We start from the raw sequence: 12,036 nt of genomic DNA, 5'->3' as shown, positions 1-12,036 counted from the left end.
GTAAAAAATTAATAAGATAAATGGTTTCATAAAAAGCATTTATTAGAAAGACAAAGAATGTTGGATTCTTTAAAAGTGCTGATTGGCCTTTTGGCAATTTGAGTTCCATGGCATTTCAGCTCCCCCAAGTGGTGACAATTGAAAACCCAGATACAGAAACTGCATGAGGAAACTCAAAAGACAGCAGCTTATTAATCACAGAGCTAATCAGTTAGAAAGCCAACTAGAGTGATTGCACAGCATCACCAAAGGAAGATTTGACATGTGATGCACCTAAACATTTCTGTAAGGCTATTACTATGCAGTTTGCGTCAAGTAAAATTAGACATTCACTGAAATTAAGAAATGGCTTAGTCCGATTACACTCCTGTCACCCCAACTCCAGTTTCACTTTGATCTATTGAACTTAAAGTGCAACAGAAACATTTCATTTGATCACAAAAAAAAATACATTTGTTTCCCCCTTTCCACCCAACACACCCTGAGAAAAATGGGCCATCATCCTGACCCACTAACAAGTTCCATTACAGACACTGGAGGCAGCCCCAGGAGCATGCTCAGTAGGGTTTGTTTGACAGGAAGGACTGGAACATGTCTAAGGCGGGGCCTGGAGCCCACTGCGGCACCATGTGACCAGCGCCCTGAAACAGAAGATGGGATTAGAACGCAGCAGCCTCACCCCTGTTGCATCCACTAATCTCTAAATATTGGTATGTCTGTGGTGTGTTAATGAGTCTGAAGACAGTGAATCAATGCTAATGTGCTTACTAAGTAAGTAGTGCTTACCTTCACAGTCAGGAGGGTGAGGTTTCCATACTGCTCATAGAAGCCAGCAATCTGATCATCAGATATCCAGCTCTGGTACTTGCTGGTTGTCTGGAAATTAAAGAAAACAGTGAGTTACACACATGCCAAATACCCAGCATCCAAATCTCTATGCCACAAATACCAGTCTTCAAGAGCTTTACCTTCTGGTTGAGCTGCTCCACAAACCACTTGTCTCCCAGGAAGTTGCAGGCCATGTCAGTGTCTCCGTTATAGACCAGCGCCCGGACACCCAGAGATAGCAGCTTCAGATACACATCCTTCACTGTCGGGTAGATGTTGGTGTACTGTCCTCCCACCACGTCACTACAGAGTAATGGTAAAGATGTCCTTTTTTGTTTAATTTTACCCCCTTTTCTCCCCAATTTCGTGGTATCCAATTGTTAGTAGTTACTATCTTGTCTCATTGCTACAACTCCCGTACGGGCTCAGGAGAGACAAAGGTCGAAAGCCATGCGTCCTCTGAAACACAACCCCGCACTGCTTCCTAACACAGCGCGCATCCAACCCGGCTGCACTGCGCCCGGCCCGCCACAGGAGTCGCTAGTGCGCGATGAGACAATGATATCCCTACCGGCCAAACCCTCCCTAACCCAGACGACGCTAGGCCAAATTGACCTCCCGGTCGCGGCTGGCTGTGACAGAGCCTGCCCTAGACCACTGCGCCACCAGGGAGGCTCTGTAAAGATGTCCTTTAGGTAGTTTACTTTTGTCAAGTTTTAGATGTCCTGTCGCTGCATTTAGACTTCACGAGTGTAATACCTGCAGATGTCCCAGGGTGGAAGTGTATCAGGGATGTGTAGGGCTTTCCTCACATCAGCCCGGTTGAGCCAGTTCATTTGCGCTGTGCTGTTAATGCAAGGAGGGACCTCACCCACAGAAGGAGTTTGGCCAGTGACGGACGGCACCTTCAGCAGCTACAGCGAGACACATTACTTACATATCACACCAATATCTTCCATTATAACCACTTCAAACAATTTGAGAATAACCAGAACAACCCTTCTGAACAGAAGATTAACAAAATCTAAAGCCAGAATGGACTTGAACACTGTATTCCTCCATAGGGGGGGGGGACTTACCTGGAAGGTGTCCCAGTGCTTCCTGTAGTTCCTGAAGAGGTGGCTCATGCTCCTCTTATAGGCTCTGGCCCCGACTCCACCCTCACAGTCCATGTAAAGTGCATACTCATTCAGCCCAGAATCATACACAATACTAAAGGCCTGGCTCAACTGAGAGGGCAAGAATGAATGAGAGGGAGAAACAAAGGTACAAGTATCCATTTCTATGTTAAACCTGTGCATGTAATAGCGCAATTTTTGTATTTGATATATAATACTTCTTATTCGATTGTAAAAGTGTTTCCATGTGTACCAGTGTCTTGCAGGCCTCCTTGCTGTTGTTGAAGAAGTTACATGTTCCCTTATCACAGCAGTTTATGTTCAGATCTGTCCACAGTCTGCAAGAGGATAGTTTACTTAAACTAAATGTCTTGTAACAGAAGCATCAGACAAGCTTGGATTCATATTGTCGGTTTTTCATAAGGAATTATCCCTAGTCATGTAAACATAACTAAACAGACAGAGCATGAGTGAATGTGTTGTGAGTTCTTACTGTTCTCCGAAGAGGCCGTGGTAGTAACCAAAGTAGATCAGAGACTGGTCATTCAGGGCATAGCTACTGAGGCCATTACCCACTGCAAAGCCCTGAAAAACACATTAAAGGAGTCATTTTATAACTGTCATACATATTCAAGTTATACCATCCTCTCCTACATAATCATTGACAGGTGGTTGGATAGGATTGAATTCCATTGCATTGCTTTGAACTTATGCTCAGTCTTTAGATTTTCAGAGAACATAAGAGTGTAATCCACTCAAAACAATTAAATTGGTGTGGGAATCAACTCACCTTGAAGTTAATCTTTGCGGTCCCTGTGGCCACACGCTGGCTGAGTGTCGGGGCATAGATCCCACCATAACTCTCACCGATGATGAAGAACTCATTCTGTGTGAAGTTTTGAAACTTGGCAAAGAAACTCTGCAGAGCTAAGTAGTTGTCGTCAGCCACCTAATAGTAAGGGGAATAAATCAGTTACTATTACTTTAGTATTCAATAAGGAAGAGTGAACTGCATGATTTCTGAGCCACTGTCAGTGGAGCACAACACTGGAACATTCAGATAGAAATACAGTGTGTATAACAGACATGCCTGTGACAAAGAGGTAAATAATTGTGTCCGATTTATTAAATGCATTCCACTCTCCCGAATGAGACCCTGATCTCACCTGGTCATCATCAGTTTTGTACTTCTGGTCATCAGAGTAGGAGTATCCCACACCTGCAGGGGACTCTAGGTACAGAACGTTGGCAATCCTGTTCCAGCTGAAATTATTCTCATACAGAGTGGCCCCATCATCATTCACCTGAGGGAGACAAAATGATGATGTTATTCTGTGGGACTCAGAATCACTGCATACAATAAGGTTACGCTGGGAGACAAACTGAAATCACAGGTCCTGCTAAACTCATGCTGAAAAGGTAACGTGTGGGAGAACTAACATGGAAGGGGCCGTTCTCTGACAGAAAGCCATCCAGCGAGCTGCAGCCAGGCCCTCCATTCAGCCACAGCACAACAGGGTCCTTCAGTGGGTCCCTCTGTGAGGTCACAAACCTGGGGAAGCAGGGAGGTAGAGGGCCAGGTTAACAGGAGATAGAGAGTACCCAAAGACACACTTGGTGCACTCCGCACTTAGTTCTAGACCCCAGGTACAACGGTGTCTGTGGATTATGTTTATGGCTGCGTACGTCGACCTGTGTGTGTGTGTGTACAGTATGTGTGTGGTCTATAGAACACTAGAATAAGTGTCATGTGTTATTTTGTCAATCATGAACTTCTCATAGCATATGGCAAAGGATGTTCTAGCTCTTAAAACGTCTCAATGAAAAGGTACAAGCTACAACACAATGCATGACAAATGCTGGATGAAGTAGCAAAAGAGGAAGTATAAATCATTATCTAGTCCAGCTTCAGAAGCGTTCTCTTCTGCCTTTGTGACATTCTATTTGAAGAGTTGTTAAACAAGCTTCAGTGGTCTCTGTACTAACTTCTGTATTAATTTACTATTGAGCAATAGTCAATCTTGTAAGTTTATTTGAGGACTTAAAAAGATGATACGGTTATTTATGCCATTCATTTATTATTTGACCCATTTGGAATAAACCGATATATAGATATTGTACATTAGTAAACTAATGTTGTGCACGAGCTGGAGTTTCTGAAAGCATCCCCAACCAAAACAAACACTAAGTTGTTAGTTAGTCAAGGTAGCGACATATGGCATTACTGATACTCACCAGTAATGGAGAAACTTTCCAGGGCTGGCTTTCAAATAGCCCGACCATTGTCGGTAGTTTGGTTTAAACGACATTCCCGGTAGTTCGGTTACCTCGTCAGGGGCGTAGTTAGCCCATGTAAGACACGAACCAGTAAGGAAACACACCACCAAACTAACAAAAGACATACTGGTCATGTCGAGGACGAAACTAGCCTAATGCGCCAACAATGTTGACCTCAAATGCTGAACTCGAAGTCCTGTGTGCGGAACAACTGCCGTGTCTATGCCCTGTATATAGAAGCACTACAGGTCATATGACTACTAACTGAGCTCTCTAGTCACGTGGTTGATCTTTTGTTTTGACGTTCATCACCGGATTGCGTTTCATTTGATAGGCTAAAATTTTTGCATTAATAATTACTGCCTGCGTCTCGGTTATATCAAGGACGGCAATTCGATGTATTAGTTACTCAATATGTTAATCAGTCGAAATGCCAGCAGGTAGCAAAACAACTATGGCGAGCTCTGAATCATCGAGAAAAGTATAAAGCTGAAAATATGACAACTAGGCCTACCAAGAATTGGCTACAATTGCCAACATTGTTCCATCATGGCGTAACATTTAACATATCAACGTTTGATATAACATGACAGTGAAGAATGTGAGGGTGGTATAATTAGGTGGCAATGTGTATTAGTTGGGTGAGTGTCAGAGAGAAAATGGTAGCTTATTAGTCGACCTGAGTTTTCAAAAGGCCAGTAAAAAGAGTAAAAACAAAAAAGACAAGTAAGTATCAGTCATGCGTTTTTATAAGGGTCTCTGGCAAAAGATCCCTGAAAATGCATGTTTATAAGGTGACGCTATGCATGTACATTATGCATATGTATGCATGTTAGGCAATCAAGAGTTAGACAATACATAGCCTAGGCCCAAGGCCTACATTTAAGTTGAAATATGATCCATTGACTATTGCATGTTATACATTGACTATTATACATTTTACATCAACAGTTAGACAATACATAGTTGTCTATGCACAGTCACTTTAATAACTCTTACCTACATGTACACATTACCTCAATTACCTCGACACCTGTGCCCTCACACATTGACTCTGTATCAGTACTCCCTGTATATAGCCCTGATATTGTCATTTACTGCTGTTCTTTAATAATTTGTTATTCTTATCTCTTACATTTTTTGGGGGTATTCTCTTAAAACTACATTGTTGGTTAAGGGCTTGTAAGTAAACATTTCACCTGTTGTATTCTGTGCATGTGACATGTAAAATGTGATTTGATTTGAATACACAGTGCTTGACTTGGGCAGGATCTCACTGGAGCTGAGTACTTGCACCTCAATGTTGCTACTACTTGAGCTCCTGCACCTCTTATTTGATTTAACCTAGTCAGTTAAGAACAAATTCTGATTTACAATGACGGCTTACCGGGGAACAATGGGTTAACTGACTTGTTCAGGGGCAGAATTACAGATTTTTACCTTGTCAGCTCAGAGATTCAATCCAGCAACCTTTCGGTTACTGGCCCAATGCTCTAACCACTTGGCTACCTGCCGCCCCAAAATAGAATATTTTAGAATATCTTATAGAATATTTCCTCAAAAGTATTGTGGAGCTCTTGCACCTAAATATAAAAGTACTGGCACCCAAAGTGATTACCAGCACCTATTTCAGGCCAAGTCAAGCACTAACAATACATAGCCTAAACCCTAGCCTAAATGGGAAAAGTTTCAATATGGTCCATTGACTATTGAATGTTATACCTCAGTGTGTGTATAATGGTCTTATTAAAGTGGGCGTGTGCACTATTATTAAGCCCCTGGGTCTGTGTGTGACCTCTGGGGTTACGCTGTAGTGCTACAGAATTTCTCTCTCTCTCCTTTGCTGTGCTTGTTCTGTAGCCTGCGGAGAACTGAGACACAGTGAACCTTACTAACCCCCATCCCACTATCTTCCCTCTGTGTGTTACTGTGTCCATGTTTGAGTATGTGTGTATGTATCAGTATCTGACAGAACAGTAACACAGATCATGTACTTATATGTGATTGAATAGTGCCCTGCATCTCTCTCTTTTCCCTCAGGTGACTTCGATCAGTGTCTCATTGATGCAAATGTGTAAAGGGGTGTGTCTTTGCCACTAGGATTTCACAGTCCTTTTCTACACACCCTTCAATAATAGTACAATCATCACAGTCAGAAGAGGACAAGCCATCTGAGGCCTCCTAGCCAGCTACTTAGACAGGGCATCCTCCATCTTTCATTACCCCATGTGCTTAGCCTTTCTTGCTGGCTGGGACTGAAATCCAGAAAAGATCCAGACATGATTACTGCTGCTTATGTCAGAGGACAAGTCACTCTTCTCTGATAAGGACACATATAAAGTTTTATGAGTGGAGATGTTTATGAGTTTCTTGTTAAATTGTCTTTCAAACCATTCTCTTAAATGTTTAAATTCCACCTGTGTCTGCATCTAATGTTTCTCTACTTGTTAAACGGAGGCCAAAAATATATTGAATGCAATAAATGTATATACTAAGTAAGAACAAACTTGGATTTTTTTCTCTACGCTGAATGTCAGTCTGCAAGACTTTTGAGTAAGCTCATATTGAGCTTTATATATATGTTTTGTTGGGTGTGGGGACTCCTGTCCTCCAGCAAGAGTTATGGATGCAAAGGGATCCGAGGAACATTTTTTTAAAAATCGAAGTCAACTTTTTAACCATTGTTATTTCTTTACAAACGCTTTGAAATAATATAGTTTGATTTATCTGTGATAGAAACACCAATCGAAGGATTTTAAAAATGGAATTACAAAGCATCAACAATCGATCTGACCTGCGACAAATTCTTCAGCTGGAAGGCCCAAGACTGTCCCCTGAAATCAATGTTGGAGATCATTCTAAGACATCACATTGAAGGAAATAAAGACATAATAAAGCATACTGAATCATCTACTTCTTGAATGATCATTCCCATATCACAGATGATAAGGAATTAAATTGTGGGTAAAGCATTGTTAAACTACTGCTGTAGTTTTATTTTTCATGACCTAGTAACTGCTGAAGGTGAATGAATTACAGAATAAGATCTCCCTAGCTCTGGCAGAACTAGTGCGCCCTTGTGGAGACTATGGGTAGCTCACCCTCACTCGCTGTTCCTAGTGCAAAATGCTTTTGAGACTTTCCTGCCAAAGAACAGGTTGAAATCTGGGACAACTCCATCCTCATGCCACCCTTATTACATCAACAGTTGTCACACACTTCTTTACAGAAATCCAGCCTAAAAACCCCACAGAGCAAGCAATCCAGGTGCAGAAAAACAGTGGCTTGGAAAGGCCAAATCAAATCAAAGTTTATAGGTCATGTACATATATTTGCAGATGTTATAGCAGGTGCAGCGAAATACTTATGTTTCTAGCTCCAACGGTGCAGTAACATCTAGAAACAATACAGTAACCCCAAAAAGTAGAATGCTTGTTTTGGAACATTTGTATTCTTTAATTTATGTTAGTATTGTGGAGTAACTACAATGTTGTTGATCCATCCACATTTTTCTCCTATCACAGCCATTAAACTCTGTAACTGTTTTAAAATGCCCATTGGCCTCTTGGTGAAATCCCTGAGCAGTTTCCTTATTCACCAGCAACTGAGTTAGGAACATTTGTAGTGACTGGGTGTATTGATACACCATCCAAAGTGTCATTAATAACCACACCATGCTCAAAGGGATATTCAATGTTTGCTGTATTTGTTACTCATCTACCAACACTTCATTGACCCCCTCCAGTTTGCATACTGGTCGGAGAGAGGAAAAGATGGACATGCATTTGAAGGGCAGCAAAAATGTGCATATAATTTTTGAAGATTTATCCTTTGCATTTAACACAATCAATACTTTTATCCTCAAGGACAGACTTAGAGAAGACTTCGGACTTGATTCTATGCTTATCAAATGGATCACCAACTTTCTCACTGATAGGTCTCAGCAGGTATAAGTTGGCAACACACTCTCTGAGAAGTGCACTTCTTCAGTTGGAACCCCACAGGCCAGCGTTCTTTCACCAGTTACATACATATTGTATACAGACAGCTGCTGGAGCCAGTTTCCAGGGTGCCACCTGATCAAATATGCTGACGACACTGTTTTGGTCAGTCTCCTCGAAGGGGATGAGACCGAACACGGACCAGCTCTAAATGATTTTACTGGCTGGTGTGAGTCATCCCATCTAAAAAAAACATACAAAACAAAGGATATGGTGATTGACTTTTGAAGGAACACTACCATGCACACACAATCACTGATAAAAGGTGAGCCCATTGAAATAGTGGAGTACAAATATCTTGGGCTAGTCATTGACAACAAGCTGTCCTGGGATCCGTGTACTGACACTATTTTAATGAAAGGCCAACAGGGACTGTATTTCCCACAGAAATTGCACTTTTGTAATGTTGACCTAACCATTGTGGTTCTCTTTTATGAATCATTATTTGAGAGCATTTTGTCCTACTGCTTAAACTGCTGGTTTGGGAATATCAAGGTTGCACCAAAAAATAGTTTGGGTAAGATAGTCAGGACTTGCGGAAAAAGCAAGGAGCAGCAACAGTAAGAACTGTCATCTTTCAACCTGGGCAGAGCTCTCCAGACTGTGAATGATATAGAGGTTGACTCTTTCTCATCTACTCCACCCCGAATTCCAGCTCCTTCCCTCTGGCCGCAAGTACAGGCTACCTAAGGTATAAAAAAAATAGACAGGGCCAAGTACTCTTTTATTCCGAATGCAATTCTGTAATTTAACAAAATGTTGAACTAATTGCACTTTAGCACTTGCACTTTAACATGTAGCCCATTTTTACATTTTATTATGAAAATCCACTTACCCAGCCTAGTTGCTTGTAAACATCCTTTGCTATTTTTTAAATATAATTTAGTTTTGTTATGTGATATGTTTTATGACTGCTGCAAAATGAATTGCCTCTCTGAGGACATTAACGTTTTCTGAACCTGAATAGTAATAACACTTCTTTGCAAATAATTGGAAAACCTCCCTGGTCTTTGTGGTTAAATCAGTAACACTTAATTTCACAGGGTCCTTATTGCAGTGTAATTACATGTGTAATTACACCGTAAAAACCAATAGTGTAATAACAACATGTAACTGGTGGTAATTGCGGTCTGTAATTACAAAGGTGTAACAATGAATGCTTGTTACCATGCTTGTTGCAAATGGGCAGGTTTCAACTAAATTGACAAACTTAATGTTTTGATCCTTCTCAGCTTCATCTGCTTCAGCAACAACTGTCACAAAGGTTTTGACCCCTTGGGGATGCACTGTGTGTCTGAGAGATTATGCTTAATAGGCTCTAATTACACTGAACAAAAATATAAACACCACCTGTAAAGTGCTGGTCCCATGTTTCATGAGCTGAAATAAAAAGGTCCCAGAAATGTTCCATATGCACACAAAAAAGCTTATTTCTCTCAAATGTTGTGCACAAATTTGTTTACATCCCTGTTGGTGAGAATTTCTCCTTAGCCAAGATAATTAATCTACCTGACAGGTGTGGCATATCAAGAAGCTGATTAAACAGCATGATAATTACACTGGTGCACCTTGTGCTGGGGACAATAAAAGGCTGCTTTAAAATGTGCAGCTTTGTCACACAACACAATACCACAGATGTCTCAAGTTTTGAGGGAGCGTGCAATTGGCTGTTGTCAGAGAATTTCATGTTAATTTCTCTCCAAAAGTTGCCTCCAATGTCGTTTTGGAGAATTTGGTAGTATGTTCAACCGGTCTCACAACCATAGACCACGTGTAACCATACCAGCCCAGGACCTCCACATCCGGCTTACCACTGTAGTTTTGTCAGCAAACTTGATGATTGAGTTGGAGACACGCAGACATGGGGAACAGGGAGTATAGGAGAGGTCTAAGCACGCACCTCTGTGGGGCCCCCGTGTTGAATATCAGCGTGGCGGGGGTGTTGTTGCCTACCTTCACTACCTGGGGTCGACCCGTCAGGAAGTCTAGAACCAAGTTGAAAGTGTTCAGACCCAGGGCCGTGAGCTTAGTGATGAGCTTGGAGGGCCCTATGGTGTTGAAGGCTAAGCTATAGTCAATGAACAGAATTCTCACATAGGTATTACTCTTGTCCGGGTGGGATAGGGCAGTGTGCAGTGCAATGGTGAATGTGTCAGATCTGTTGGGGCGGTATGCAAATTGTAGTGGGCCTAGGGTGTCGGGTAAGGCGGAGGTGATATGATCTTTAACTAACCCCTCAAAGCATTTCATGATGACAGAAGTAATTTTGTTAGAATACCTATGCTTTTTGGGGTACAGGAACAATGGTGGATATCTTGAAGCAAGTGGGGACAACAGACTGGGATAGGGGGAGATTGCATATGTCCGTAGACACTCCAGCCAGCTGGTCTACACATGCTCTGAGGACGCTGCTTGGGATGCCGCACGGCTGTGGCACCCTGTTGCTGGCTTGAATCTGCAGAACATTGTCTCTGGTCTGCCTTTGTGGAGTAGCAACTCATTAACCCCAATGCTCCTCAGATGTGAGGGACGTGGCTCTGGTCACCAAATCTGTGTTCATAACCAAGTGGTAAGGTGCTAATTACTAGTTGTGAAGTTGTGAATACCGGTTGGATGCATTCACGTGCTTTGAACTCATTGAGAAACGGCGATTGGTTAATGGCCAAAAAGCTGCATCAACCATCAACTAAAAATACAGCTATCATGCTTGTAAACAATTATAGTGTTAAAAAAACATATTGATAGATTGCCTCTTGTGGTGAATACCACCTTCCCACTTTGTTATGAACGCAGTCAGCTGCAGGATTCAGATACCCTTATCATGAAAAAGATGGACTTTTGGGCATTTATTGTTACAGTGATAAACTGCACTTCAGGAGTGGTAAAGAACTCGTAAAGTTTGCTATTATCGTAGCGGAAGCTGAAAGAATCTTGGAGTGAGGGATGTAAAGGGTGAAGGGCTGCATGAAGTACTGGCAGGAGCATGGCATCCTCTCAGGTCCCCGGATCTGTGTAGGGAACTGAGTATTTTTTGTTTTGTTTTGTATGCTGTTTTCGGACGTTAGAGGGTGTCACGAATATTACCGAAGGTGACTCCCCTTCTTGTTCGGGTGGCGCTCGGCGGTCGTCGTCGCCGGTCTACTAGCTATCGCCGATCCGTTGTTCTGTGTTCGTTTAGTTTTGTCTAATTGGTAGCACCTGTTTCTAGTTTGGTTGTTAGGATAGGGTATATATAGTCTGTTTAGCCCGCTTCTGTTTCGTGCGGGCTTGTTCGTCTGTTTTGTTGGTTGAGTGTATTTTGTTGTATTTTTGGGTGAGTGTATTTTTGGGTGAGTGTATTTTTGGGTGAGTGTATTTTTGGGTGAGTGTATTTTTGGGTGAGTGTATTTTTGGGTGAGTGTATTTTTGGGTGAGTGTATTTTTGGGTGAGTGTATTTTTGGGTGAGTGTATTTTTGGGTGAGTGTATTTTTGGGTGAGTGTATTTTGTTGTATTTTTGGGTGAGTGTATTTTGTTGTATTTTTGGGTGAGTGTATTTTGTTGTATTTTTGGGTTACACGCTGTCCGGTTATATTTTCTGTTCATTTGTGTTTTCACTTTGTACATGTTGGGTTTCGGGACATTAAAGCGTGTTGTTTTTCCCACATCTTTGCTCTCTGCGCCTGACTCCACACCTCTTCACTCATATCTGTGACAGAGGGCATTAAAAGTTTTGTTTTCCCATTTCCGTTTTGGATTTGTTTTCTGAGTAAGCTTGACCCTAATCCAATACAACTTTTCAGGATGTAGTCCCCCTTAAAACTCCACCAAAGA

General features: G+C 41.9%; 1 protein-coding gene across 1 annotated transcript; it reads right to left on the bottom strand.

The window, feature by feature from the left end:
* Positions 1-19: 19 nt before the first annotated feature.
* LOC124035690 (lysosomal protective protein-like) lies at positions 20-4,454 on the bottom strand. The gene is made up of 11 exons (XM_046349278.1): positions 4,182-4,454; positions 3,387-3,498; positions 3,113-3,250; positions 2,737-2,895; positions 2,440-2,531; positions 2,200-2,284; positions 1,908-2,057; positions 1,588-1,742; positions 969-1,131; positions 787-876; positions 20-641 (listed from the first exon to the last, which is right to left on the bottom strand). Exons 1-11 carry the CDS (start codon positions 4,355-4,357, stop codon positions 558-560), a joined length of 1,404 nt encoding a protein of 467 aa, XP_046205234.1. The 5' UTR covers positions 4,358-4,454; the 3' UTR covers positions 20-557.
* Between the last annotated feature and the right edge of the window lie 7,582 nt (positions 4,455-12,036).

The sequence above is a fragment of the Oncorhynchus gorbuscha genome, linkage group LG05 (genome assembly GCF_021184085.1).
Source record: "Oncorhynchus gorbuscha isolate QuinsamMale2020 ecotype Even-year linkage group LG05, OgorEven_v1.0, whole genome shotgun sequence".
Classification (NCBI taxonomy): domain Eukaryota; kingdom Metazoa; phylum Chordata; class Actinopteri; order Salmoniformes; family Salmonidae; genus Oncorhynchus; species Oncorhynchus gorbuscha.
The sequence above is the reverse complement of the archived record's forward strand: the minus strand, read 5'-3'. Positions and strand labels throughout refer to the sequence as shown.